Source organism: Engystomops pustulosus, chromosome 6 (genome assembly GCF_040894005.1).
Source record: "Engystomops pustulosus chromosome 6, aEngPut4.maternal, whole genome shotgun sequence".
Classification (NCBI taxonomy): domain Eukaryota; kingdom Metazoa; phylum Chordata; class Amphibia; order Anura; family Leptodactylidae; genus Engystomops; species Engystomops pustulosus.
Genome location: NC_092416.1, coordinates 187,813,456 through 187,828,267, shown reverse-complemented (window position 1 = coordinate 187,828,267; position 14,812 = coordinate 187,813,456). Strand labels below are relative to the sequence as shown.

At 45.0% G+C, this 14,812-nt stretch overlaps 1 protein-coding gene across 2 annotated transcripts in view; it reads left to right on the top strand.

Annotated features, from left to right (window-relative positions):
• MAP2K4 (mitogen-activated protein kinase kinase 4) overlaps positions 1-14,812 on the top strand; it is a 60,975-nt gene that overhangs the window by 20,344 nt on the left and 25,819 nt on the right. For both annotated transcript variants that reach the window (XM_072112733.1, XM_072112732.1), the window contains one exon: positions 12,691-12,818. In XM_072112733.1, the coding sequence (XP_071968834.1) occupies positions 12,691-12,818 (128 nt within the window). The remainder of the gene's footprint in view (positions 1-12,690; positions 12,819-14,812) is intronic.

The window sequence follows — 14,812 nt, the reverse complement described above, 5'->3', positions numbered from 1 at the left end:
TGCAGTCACTGTGTACATACATGACATTACTTATCCTGTACTGATCCTGAGTTATATCCTGTATTATACTCCAGAGCTGCACTCACTATTCTGCTGCTGGTGCAGTCACTGTGTACATACATGACATTACTTATCCTGTACTGATCCTGAGTTATATCCTGTATTATACTCCAGAGCTGCACTCACTATTCTGCTGCTGGTGCAGTCACTGTGTACATACATGACATTACTTATCCTGTACTGATCCTGAGTTACATCCTGTATTATACTCCAGAGCTGCACTCACTATTCTGCTGCTGGTGCAGTCACTGTGTACATACATGACATTACTTATCCTGTACTGATCCTGAGTTACATCCTGTATTATATCCCAGAGCTGCACTCACTATTCTGCTGCTGGTGCAGTCACTGTGTACATACATGACATTACTTATCCTGTACTGATCCTGAGTTACATCCTGTATTATACCCCAGAGCTGCACTCACTATTCTGCTGCTGGTGCAGTCACTGTACATACATGACATTACTTATCCTGTACTGATCCTGAGTTATATCCTGTATTATACTCCAGAGCTGCACTCACTATTCTGCTGCTGGTGCAGTCACTGTGTATATAGATGACATTACTTATCCTGTACTGATCCTGAGTTACATCCTGTATTATACAGCAGAGCTGCACTCACTATTCTGCTGCTGGTGCAGTCACTGTGTATATACATGACATTACTTATCCTGTACTGATCCTGAGTTACATCCTGTATTATACTCCAGAGCTGCACTCACTATTCTGCTGCTGGTGCAGTCACTGTGTACATACATGACATTACTTATCCTGTACTGATCCTGAGTTACATCCTGTATTATACTCCAGAGCTGCACTCACTATTCTGCTGCTGGTGCAGTCACTGTGTACAAACATGACATTACTTATCCTGTACTGATCCTGAGTTACATCCTGTATTATACCCCAGAGCTGCACTCACTATTCTGCTGCTGGTGCAGTCACTGTGTACATACATGACATTACTTATCCTGTACTGATCCTGAGTTACATCCTGTATTATACCCCAGAGCTGCACTCACTATTCTGCTGCTGGTGCAGTCACTGTGTACATACATGACATTACTTATCCTGTACTGATCCTGAGTTACATCCTGTATTATACCCCAGAGCTGCACTCACTATTCTGCTGCTGGTGCAGTCACTGTGTACATACATGACATTACTTATCCTGTACTGATCCTGAGTTACATCCTGTATTATACCCCAGAGCTGCACTCACTATTCTGCTGCTGGTGCAGTCACTGTGTACATACATGACATTACTTATCCTGTACTGATCCTGAGTTACATCCTGTATTATACCCCAGAGCTGCACTCACTATTCTGCTGCTGGTGCAGTCACTGTGTACATACATGACATTACTTATCCTGTACTGATCCGGAGTTACATCCTGTATTATACTCCAGAGCTGCACTCACTATTCTGCTGCTGGTGCAGTCACTGTGTACATACATGACATTACTTATCCTGTACTGATCCTGAGTTACATCCTGTATTATACCCCAGAGCTGCACTCACTATTCTGCTGCTGGTGCAGTCACTGTGTACATACATCACATTACTTATCCTGTACTGATCCTGAGTTACATCCTGTATTATACTGCAGAGCTGCACTCACTATTCTGCTGCTGGTGCAGTCACTGTGTACATACATGACATTACTTATCCTGTACTGATCCTGAGTTACATCCTGTATTATACCCCAGAGCTGCACTCACTATTCTGCTGCTGGTGCAGTCACTGTGTACATACATGACATTACTTATCCTGTACTGATCCTGAGTTACATCCTGTATTATACCCCAGAGCTGCACTCACTATTCTGCTGCTGGTGCAGTCACTGTGTACATACATGACATTACTTATCCTGTACTGATCCTGAGTTACATCCAGTATTATACTCCAGAGCTGCACTCACTATTCTGCTGCTGGTGCAGTCACTGTGTACATACATGACATTACTTATCCTGTACTGATCCTGAGTTATATCCTGTATTATACTCCAGAGCTGCACTCACTATTCTGCTGCTGGTGCAGTCACTGTGTACATACATGACATTACTTATCCTGTACTGATCCTGAGTTACATCCTGTATTATACAGCAGAGCTGCACTCACTATTCTGCTGCTGGTGCAGTCACTGTGTACATACATGACATTACTTATCCTGTACTGATCCTGAGTTACATCCTGTATTATACCCCAGAGCTGCACTCACTATTCTGCTGCTGGTGCAGTCACTGTGTACATACATGACATTACTTATCCTGTACTGATCCTGAGTTACATCCTGTATTATACCCCAGAGCTGCACTCACTATTCTGCTGCTGGTGCAGTCACTGTGTACATACATGACATTACTTATCCTGTACTGATCCTGAATTACATCCTGTATTATACTCCAGAGCTGCACTCACTATTCTGCTGCTGGTGCAGTCACTGTGTACATACATGACATTACTTATCCTGTACTGGTCCTGAGTTACATCCTGTATTATACCCCAGAGCTGCACTCACTATTCTGCTGCTGGTGCGGTCACTCTGTACATACATGACATTACTTATCCTGTACTGATCCTGAGTTACATCCTGTATTATACAGCAGAGCTGCACTCACTATTCTGCTGCTGGTGCGGTCACTGTGTACATACATGACATTACTTATCCTGTACTGATCCTGAGTTACATCCTGTATTATACCCCAGAGCTGCACTCACTATTCTGCTGCTGGTGCGGTCACTGTGTACATACATGACATTACTTATCCTGTACTGATCCTGAGTTACATCCTGTATTATACTCCAGAGCTGCACTCACTATTCTGCTGCTGGTGCAGTCACTGTGTACATACATGACATTACTTATCCTGTACTGATCCTGAGTTACATCCTGTATTATACCCCAGAGCTGCACTCACTATTCTGCTGCTGGTGCGGTCACTGTGTACATACATGACATTACTTATCCTGTACTGATCCTGAGTTACATCCTGTATTATGCTCCAGAGCTGCACTCAGTATTCTGCTGGTGCAGTCACTGTGTACATACATGACATTACTTATCCTGTACTGATCCTGAGTTACATCCTGTATTATACCCCAGAGCTGCACTCACTATTCTGCTGCTGGTGCAGTCACTGTGTACATACATGACATTACTTATCCTGTACTGATCCTGAGTTACATCCTGTATTATACTCCAGAGCTGCACTCACTATTCTGCTGCTGGTGCAGTCACTGTACATACATGACATTACTTATCCTGTACTGATCCTGAGTTACATCCTGTATTATACCCCAGAGCTGCACTCACTATTCTGCTGCTGGTGCAGTCACTGTGTACATACATCACATTACTTATCCTGTACTGATCCTGAGTTACATCCTGTATTATACTGCAGAGCTGCACTCACTATTCTGCTGCTGGTGCAGTCACTGTGTACATACATGACATTACTTATCCTGTACTGATCCTGAGTTACATCCTGTATTATACCCCAGAGCTGCACTCACTATTCTGCTGCTGGTGCAGTCACTGTGTACATACATGACATTACTTATCCTGTACTGATCCTGAGTTACATCCTGTATTATACCCCAGAGCTGCACTCACTATTCTGCTGCTGGTGCAGTCACTGTGTACATACATGACATTACTTATCCTGTACTGATCCTGAGTTACATCCTGTATTATACTCCAGAGCTGCACTCACTATTCTGCTGCTGGTGCAGTCACTGTGTACATACATGACATTACTTATCCTGTACTGATCCTGAGTTACATCCTGTATTATACACCAGAGCTGCACTCACTATTCTGCTGCTGGTGCAGTCACTGTGTACATACATGACATTACTTATCCTGTACTGATCCTGAGTTACATCCTGTATTATACCCCAGAGCTGCACTCACTATTCTGCTGCTGGTGCAGTCACTGTGTACATACATGACATTACTTATCCTGTACTGATCCTGAGTTACATCCTGTATTATACCCCAGAGCTGCACTCACTATTCTGCTGCTGGTGCAGTCACTGTACATACATGACATTACTTATCCTGTACTGATCCTGAGTTACATCCTGTATTATACCCCAGAGCTGCACTCACTATTCTGCTGCTGGTGCAGTCACTGTGTACATACATGACATTACTTATCCTGTACTGATCCTGAGTTACATCCTGTATTATACCCCAGAGCTGCACTCACTATTCTGCTGCTGGTGCAGTCACTGTGTACATACATGACATTACTTATCCTGTACTGATCCTGAGTTACATCCTGTATTATACAGCAGAGCTGCACTCACTATTCTGCTGCTGGTGCAGTCACTGTGTACATACATGACATTACTTATCCTGTACTGATCCTGAGTTACATCCTGTATTATACTCCAGAGCTGCACTCACTATTCTGCTGCTGGTGCAGTCACTGTGTACATACATGACATTACTTATCCTGTACTGATCCTGAGTTACATCCTGTATTATACCCTAGAGCTGCACTCACTATTCTGCTGCTGGTGCAGTCACTGTACATACATGACATTACTTATCCTGTACTGATCCTGAGTTACATCCTGTATTATACCCCAGAGCTGCACTCACTATTCTGCTGCTGGTGCAGTCACTGTGTACATACATGACATTACTTATCCTGTACTGATCCTGAGTTACATCCTGTATTATACACCAGAGCTGCACTCACTATTCTGCTGCTGGTGCAGTCACTGTGTACATACATGACATTACTTATCCTGTACTGATCCTGAGTTACATCCTGTATTATACCCCAGAGCTGCACTCACTATTCTGCTGCTGGTGCAGTCACTGTGTACATGACATTACTTATCCTGTACTGATCCTGAGTTACATCCTGTATTATACCCCAGAGCTGTACTCACTATTCTGCTGCTGGTGCAGTCACTGTGTACATACATGACATTACTTATCCTGTACTGATCCTGAGTTACATCCTGTATTATACCCCAGAGCTGCACTCACTATTCTGCTGCTGGTGAAGTCACTGTGTACATACATCACATTACTTATCCTGTACTGATCCTGAGTTACATCCTGTATTATACTCCAGAGCTGCACTCACTATTCTGCTGCTGGTGCAGTCACTGTGTACATACATGACATTACTTATCCTGTACTGATCCTGAGTTACATCCTGTATTATATCCCAGAGCTGCACTCACTATTCTGCTGCTGGTGCAGTCACTGTGTACATACATGACATTACTTATCCTGTACTGATCCTGAGTTATATCCTGTATTATACTCCAGAGCTGCACTCACTATTCTGCTGCTGGTGCAGTCACTGTGTACATACATGACATTACTTATCCTGTACTGATCCTGAGTTATATCCTGTATTATACTCCAGAGCTGCACTCACTATTCTGCTGCTGGTGCAGTCACTGTGTACATACATGACATTACTTATCCTGTACTGATCCTGAGTTACATCCTGTATTATACTCCAGAGCTGCACTCACTATTCTGCTGCTGGTGCAGTCACTGTGTACATACATGACATTACTTATCCTGTACTGATCCTGAGTTACATCCTGTATTATATCCCAGAGCTGCACTCACTATTCTGCTGCTGGTGCAGTCACTGTGTACATACATGACATTACTTATCCTGTACTGATCCTGAGTTACATCCTGTATTATACCCCAGAGCTGCACTCACTATTCTGCTGCTGGTGCAGTCACTGTACATACATGACATTACTTATCCTGTACTGATCCTGAGTTATATCCTGTATTATACTCCAGAGCTGCACTCACTATTCTGCTGCTGGTGCAGTCACTGTGTATATAGATGACATTACTTATCCTGTACTGATCCTGAGTTACATCCTGTATTATACAGCAGAGCTGCACTCACTATTCTGCTGCTGGTGCAGTCACTGTGTATATACATGACATTACTTATCCTGTACTGATCCTGAGTTACATCCTGTATTATACTCCAGAGCTGCACTCACTATTCTGCTGCTGGTGCAGTCACTGTGTACATACATGACATTACTTATCCTGTACTGATCCTGAGTTACATCCTGTATTATACTCCAGAGCTGCACTCACTATTCTGCTGCTGGTGCAGTCACTGTGTACAAACATGACATTACTTATCCTGTACTGATCCTGAGTTACATCCTGTATTATACCCCAGAGCTGCACTCACTATTCTGCTGCTGGTGCAGTCACTGTGTACATACATGACATTACTTATCCTGTACTGATCCTGAGTTACATCCTGTATTATACCCCAGAGCTGCACTCACTATTCTGCTGCTGGTGCAGTCACTGTGTACATACATGACATTACTTATCCTGTACTGATCCTGAGTTACATCCTGTATTATACCCCAGAGCTGCACTCACTATTCTGCTGCTGGTGCAGTCACTGTGTACATACATGACATTACTTATCCTGTACTGATCCTGAGTTACATCCTGTATTATACCCCAGAGCTGCACTCACTATTCTGCTGCTGGTGCAGTCACTGTGTACATACATGACATTACTTATCCTGTACTGACCCTGAGTTACATCCTGTATTATACCCCAGAGCTGCACTCACTATTCTGCTGCTGGTGCAGTCACTGTGTACATACATGACATTACTTATCCTGTACTGATCCGGAGTTACATCCTGTATTATACTCCAGAGCTGCACTCACTATTCTGCTGCTGGTGCAGTCACTGTGTACATACATGACATTACTTATCCTGTACTGACCCTGAGTTACATCCTGTATTATACCCCAGAGCTGCACTCACTATTCTGCTGCTGGTGCAGTCACTGTGTACATACATGACATTACTTATCCTGTACTGATCCGGAGTTACATCCTGTATTATACCCCAGAGCTGCACTCACTATTCTGCTGCTGGTGCAGTCACTGTGTACATACATGACATTACTTATCCTGTACTGATCCTGAGTTACATCCTGTATTATACCCCAGAGCTGCACTCACTATTCTGCTGCTGGTGCAGTCACTGTGTACATACATGACATTACTTATCCTGTACTGATCCTGAATTACATCCTGTATTATACTCCAGAGCTGCACTCACTATTCTGCTGCTGGTGCAGTCACTGTGTACATACATGACATTACTTATCCTGTACTGGTCCTGAGTTACATCCTGTATTATACCCCAGAGCTGCACTCACTATTCTGCTGCTGGTGCGGTCACTCTGTACATACATGACATTACTTATCCTGTACTGATCCTGAGTTACATCCTGTATTATACAGCAGAGCTGCACTCACTATTCTGCTGCTGGTGCGGTCACTGTGTACATACATGACATTACTTATCCTGTACTGATCCTGAGTTACATCCTGTATTATACCCCAGAGCTGCACTCACTATTCTGCTGCTGGTGCGGTCACTGTGTACATACATGACATTACTTATCCTGTACTGATCCTGAGTTACATCCTGTATTATACTCCAGAGCTGCACTCACTATTCTGCTGCTGGTGCAGTCACTGTGTACATACATGACATTACTTATCCTGTACTGATCCTGAGTTACATCCTGTATTATACCCCAGAGCTGCACTCACTATTCTGCTGCTGGTGCGGTCACTGTGTACATACATGACATTACTTATCCTGTACTGATCCTGAGTTACATCCTGTATTATGCTCCAGAGCTGCACTCAGTATTCTGCTGGTGCAGTCACTGTGTACATACATGACATTACTTATCCTGTACTGATCCTGAGTTACATCCTGTATTATACCCCAGAGCTGCACTCACTATTCTGCTGCTGGTGCAGTCACTGTGTACATACATGACATTACTTATCCTGTACTGATCCTGAGTTACATCCTGTATTATACTCCAGAGCTGCACTCACTATTCTGCTGCTGGTGCAGTCACTGTACATACATGACATTACTTATCCTGTACTGATCCTGAGTTACATCCTGTATTATACCCCAGAGCTGCACTCACTATTCTGCTGCTGGTGCAGTCACTGTGTACATACATCACATTACTTATCCTGTACTGATCCTGAGTTACATCCTGTATTATACTGCAGAGCTGCACTCACTATTCTGCTGCTGGTGCAGTCACTGTGTACATACATGACATTACTTATCCTGTACTGATCCTGAGTTACATCCTGTATTATACCCCAGAGCTGCACTCACTATTCTGCTGCTGGTGCAGTCACTGTGTACATACATGACATTACTTATCCTGTACTGATCCTGAGTTACATCCTGTATTATACCCCAGAGCTGCACTCACTATTCTGCTGCTGGTGCAGTCACTGTGTACATACATGACATTACTTATCCTGTACTGATCCTGAGTTACATCCTGTATTATACTCCAGAGCTGCACTCACTATTCTGCTGCTGGTGCAGTCACTGTGTACATACATGACATTACTTATCCTGTACTGATCCTGAGTTACATCCTGTATTATACACCAGAGCTGCACTCACTATTCTGCTGCTGGTGCAGTCACTGTGTACATACATGACATTACTTATCCTGTACTGATCCTGAGTTACATCCTGTATTATACAGCAGAGCTGCACTCACTATTCTGCTGCTGGTGCAGTCACTGTGTACATACATGACATTACTTATCCTGTACTGATCCTGAGTTACATCCTGTATTATACCCCAGAGCTGCACTCACTATTCTGCTGCTGGTGCAGTCACTGTACATACATGACATTACTTATCCTGTACTGATCCTGAGTTACATCCTGTATTATACCCCAGAGCTGCACTCACTATTCTGCTGCTGGTGCAGTCACTGTGTACATACATGACATTACTTATCCTGTACTGATCCTGAGTTACATCCTGTATTATACCCCAGAGCTGCACTCACTATTCTGCTGCTGGTGCAGTCACTGTGTACATACATGACATTACTTATCCTGTACTGATCCTGAGTTACATCCTGTATTATACAGCAGAGCTGCACTCACTATTCTGCTGCTGGTGCAGTCACTGTACATACATGACATTACTTATCCTGTACTGATCCTGAGTTACATCCTGTATTATACTCCAGAGCTGCACTCACTATTCTGCTGCTGGTGCAGTCACTGTGTACATACATGACATTACTTATCCTGTACTGATCCTGAGTTACATCCTGTATTATACTCCAGAGCTGCACTCACTATTCTGCTGCTGGTGCAGTCACTGTGTACATACATGACATTACTTATCCTGTACTGATCCTGAGTTACATCCTGTATTATACTCCAGAGCTGCACTCACTATTCTGCTGCTGGTGCAGTCACTGTGTACATACATGACATTACTTATCCTGTACTGATCCTGAGTTACATCCTGTATTATACCCTAGAGCTGCACTCACTATTCTGCTGCTGGTGCAGTCACTGTACATACATGACATTACTTATCCTGTACTGATCCTGAGTTACATCCTGTATTATACCCCAGAGCTGCACTCACTATTCTGCTGCTGGTGCAGTCACTGTGTACATACATGACATTACTTATCCTGTACTGATCCTGAGTTACATCCTGTATTATACACCAGAGCTGCACTCACTATTCTGCTGCTGGTGCAGTCACTGTGTACATACATGACATTACTTATCCTGTACTGATCCTGAGTTACATCCTGTATTATACCCCAGAGCTGCACTCACTATTCTGCTGCTGGTGCAGTCACTGTGTACATGACATTACTTATCCTGTACTGATCCTGAGTTACATCCTGTATTATACCCCAGAGCTGTACTCACTATTCTGCTGCTGGTGCAGTCACTGTGTACATACATGACATTACTTATCCTGTACTGATCCTGAGTTACATCCTGTATTATACCCCAGAGCTGCACTCACTATTCTGCTGCTGGTGAAGTCACTGTGTACATACATCACATTACTTATCCTGTACTGATCCTGAGTTACATCCTGTATTATACTCCAGAGCTGCACTCACTATTCTGCTGCTGGTGCAGTCACTGTGTACATACATGACATTACTTATCCTGTACTGATCCTGAGTTACATCCTGTATTATACCCCAGAGCTGCCCTCACTATTCTGCTGCTGGTGCAGTCACTGTGTACATACATGACATTACTTATCCTGTACTGATCCTGAGTTATATCCTGTATTATACTCCAGAGCTGCACTCACTATTCTGCTGCTGGTGCAGTCACTGTGTACATACATGACATTACTTATCCTGTACTGATCCTGAGTTATATCCTGTATTATACTCCAGAGCTGCACTCACTATTCTGCTGCTGGTGCAGTCACTGTGTACATACATGACATTACTTATCCTGTACTGATCCTGAGTTATATCCTGTATTATACTCCAGAGCTGCACTCACTATTCTGCTGCTGGTGCAGTCACTGTGTACATACATGACATTACTTATCCTGTACTGATCCGGAGTTACATCCTGTATTATACTCCAGAGCTGCACTCACTATTCTGCTGCTGGTGCAGTCACTGTGTACATACATGACATTACTTATCCTGTACTGATCCTGAGTTACATCCTGTATTATATCCCAGAGCTGCACTCACTATTCTGCTGCTGGTGCAGTCACTGTGTACATACATGACATTACTTATCCTGTACTGATCCTGAGTTACATCCTGTATTATACCCCAGAGCTGCACTCACTATTCTGCTGCTGGTGCAGTCACTGTACATACATGACATTACTTATCCTGTACTGATCCTGAGTTATATCCTGTATTATACTCCAGAGCTGCACTCACTATTCTGCTGCTGGTGCAGTCACTGTGTATATAGATGACATTACTTATCCTGTACTGATCCTGAGTTACATCCTGTATTATACAGCAGAGCTGCACTCACTATTCTGCTGCTGGTGCAGTCACTGTGTATATACATGACATTACTTATCCTGTACTGATCCTGAGTTACATCCTGTATTATACTCCAGAGCTGCACTCACTATTCTGCTGCTGGTGCAGTCACTGTGTACATACATGACATTACTTATCCTGTACTGATCCTGAGTTACATCCTGTATTATACTCCAGAGCTGCACTCACTATTCTGCTGCTGGTGCAGTCACTGTGTACAAACATGACATTACTTATCCTGTACTGATCCTGAGTTACATCCTGTATTATACCCCAGAGCTGCACTCACTATTCTGCTGCTGGTGCAGTCACTGTGTACATACATGACATTACTTATCCTGTACTGATCCTGAGTTACATCCTGTATTATACCCCAGAGCTGCACTCACTATTCTGCTGCTGGTGCAGTCACTGTGTACATACATGACATTACTTATCCTGTACTGATCCTGAGTTACATCCTGTATTATACCCCAGAGCTGCACTCACTATTCTGCTGCTGGTGCAGTCACTGTGTACATACATGACATTACTTATCCTGTACTGATCCTGAGTTACATCCTGTATTATACCCCAGAGCTGCACTCACTATTCTGCTGCTGGTGCAGTCACTGTGTACATACATGACATTACTTATCCTGTACTGACCCTGAGTTACATCCTGTATTATACCCCAGAGCTGCACTCACTATTCTGCTGCTGGTGCAGTCACTGTGTACATACATGACATTACTTATCCTGTACTGATCCGGAGTTACATCCTGTATTATACTCCAGAGCTGCACTCACTATTCTGCTGCTGGTGCAGTCACTGTGTACATACATGACATTACTTATCCTGTACTGACCCTGAGTTACATCCTGTATTATACCCCAGAGCTGCACTCACTATTCTGCTGCTGGTGCAGTCACTGTGTACATACAGGACATTACTTATCCTGTACTGATCCTGAGTTACATCCTGTATTATACCCCAGAGCTGCACTCACTATTCTGCTGCTGGTGCAGTCACTGTGTACATACATGACATTACTTATCCTGTACTGATCCTGAGTTACATCCTGTATTATACCCCAGAGCTGCACTCACTATTCTGCTGCTGGTGCAGTCACTGTGTACATACATGACATTACTTATCCTGTACTGATCCTGAGTTACATCCTGTATTATACCCCAGAGCTGCACTCACTATTCTGCTGCTGGTATAGTCACTGTGTACATACATGACATTACTTATCCTGTACTGATCCGGAGTTACATCCTGTATTATACCCCAGAGCTGCACTCACTATTCTGCTGCTGGTGCAGTCACTGTGTACATACATGACATTACTTATCCTGTACTGATCCTGTGTTACATCCTGTATTATACTCCAGAGCTGCACTCACTATTCTGCTGCTGGTGCAGTCACTGTGTACATACATGACATTACTTATCCTGTACTGATCCTGAGTTACATCCTGTATTATACCCCAGAGCTGCACTCACTATTCTGCTGCTGGTGCAGTCACTGTGTACATACATGACATTACTTATCCTGTACTGATCCTGAGTTACATCCTGTATTATACTCCAGAGCTGCACTCACTATTCTGCTGCTGGTGCAGTCACTGTGTACATACATGACATTACTTATCCTGTACTGATCCTGAGTTACATCCTGTATTATACTCCAGAGCTGCACTCACTATTCTGCTGATTATAACCCCCGTTCTCTGTATTACAGATATCAAACCCTCTAATATCCTCCTGGACAGGAATGGGAATATTAAGCTGTGTGACTTTGGGATTAGTGGGCAGCTGGTGGACTCCATCGCTAAGACCCGAGACGCGGGCTGCAGACCCTACATGGCGGTAAGGGGGGGATCTGTGTGTGTTTGTGCGTTCATCCTGGTGTGATGCTGTGGTGGGGGAGGGCTCCTCCGTGTTGGCGCAGTCCTGTCCCTTTAAGAGCCGTTGCTGGTGTTTATATTTGCGTTCATGTGAGGTCACGGCTCCGGTGCGCTCAGGCTTCTGCTATCTCTCTGTTTCCGAGCCAAGTTTGGCTGTAAGGTCCGGTGTCGGATCCCGGCATCTCTCCGCGTCACTCCCAGCACGCTGGGTCATTCCCAGGATGAGGTCAGCGCCGAGAAATGCTGCAGCTCCGGCCCCTGTATATGGATAGGATGATTAACCCCTCGTGTGTGTGTGTGTGTGTGAGCCGAACCGATCAGCTGCGACGCGGAAGGAAATTATTTTATGACTTTTATGGGTTTTTTTTTTTTTTTCCCCACTAATTTGTTAGAATTGTTACAATTAAAAAAAAAAAAAAAAAGGGTTCTTCTGGGGTCAAGTGTAGATGTGAACTTTCCCTGTATTTGTGGGGCTCTGGATTTCCCCTAGACTTGGGGGGCTCTGGCTGCTCCCTGCAGGGTTCCCCTGTACTTGGGGGGGGCTCTGGGTGCTCCTGGGGTCATGTGCAGTAGACGTGAGCTCAGCCTGGCCCCCTCTGTAGTTGGTGCTGTCACCCCCTATTTATAGCCCCCCCCCCCCCCTCCCCCGCTGTGACTGGGCCCAGGGATTTCTCCGATGACACCAGTGGAGAATGTGGTGACGCGGCGCGGAGCGTCCAGAGCTGAGTCATCGCTTTATAGTGGAAGGAGCTGATGTCACCCGGGGGAGGGGGGGAGGGGATTCCGGATTCTGGAATGTCGTCCTGACGAGTGCAGATTCCAGGGAAAGTATCCGGAGCAGCCTTGTATGTATACAGGGACACAACCGGTACTGGGTGCTACCGGGTCCAGCTACAGGCGCATGATCCGAGATGTTCTGTTACCTCCTGATAGGAACCGCTATTCAAATATGACAAAATCCTGTGTCTTCTACTGAATGCACCTACCCCCCCCCCCCCTCTACCACAGCGGCATACCCCCTCCTCTCCTTTACTACTGAGGGCCCTCTCTCTACACCAGTGAAGCCCCGTGTCTGCAGCAGCATATCCCCCCTCCCATATTATTGAGGTCCTGTGTCTGCAGCAGCATATCCCCCCTTCCATATTATTGAGGCCCTGTGTCTGCAGCAGCATATCCCCCCTCCCATATTATTGAGGCCCCGTGTCTGCAGCAGCATATCCCCCCTTCCATATTATTGAGGCCCTGTGTCTGCAGCAGCATATCCCCCCTTCCATATTATTGAGGCCCTGTGTCTGCAGCAGCATATCCCCCTTCCCATATTATTCAAGCCCTGTGACTGCAGCAGCATATCCCCCCTTCCATATTATTGAAGCCCGTGTCTGCAGCAGCATATCCCCCCTCCCATATTATTGATGCCCCATGTCTGCAGCAGCATATCCCCTCCTCCCATATTATTGAAGCTCTGTGACTGCAGCAGCATATCCCCCCTCCCATATTATTGAGGCCCCGTGTCTGCAGCAGCATATCCCCCCTCCCATATTATTGAGGCCCTGTGTCTGCAGCCGCATATCCCCCCTCCCTTATTATTGAGGCCCTGTGTCTGCAGCAGCATATCCCCTCCTCCCATATTATTGAGGCCCTGTGTCTGCAGCAGCATATCCCCCCCCTCCCATATTATTGAGGCCCTGTGTCTGCAGCAGCATATCCCCCCCCTCCCATATTATTGAGGCCCTGTGTCTGCAGCAGCATATCCCCCCCTTCCATATTATTGAGGCCCTGTGTCTGCAGCAGCATATCCCCCTTCCATATTATTGAGGCCCTGTGTCTGCAGCCGCATATCCCCCCTTCCATATTATTGAGGCCCTGTGTCTGCAGCAGCATATCCCCTCCTCCCATATTATTGAGGCCCTGTGTCTGCAGCCGCATATCCCCTCCTCCCATATTATTGAGGCCCTG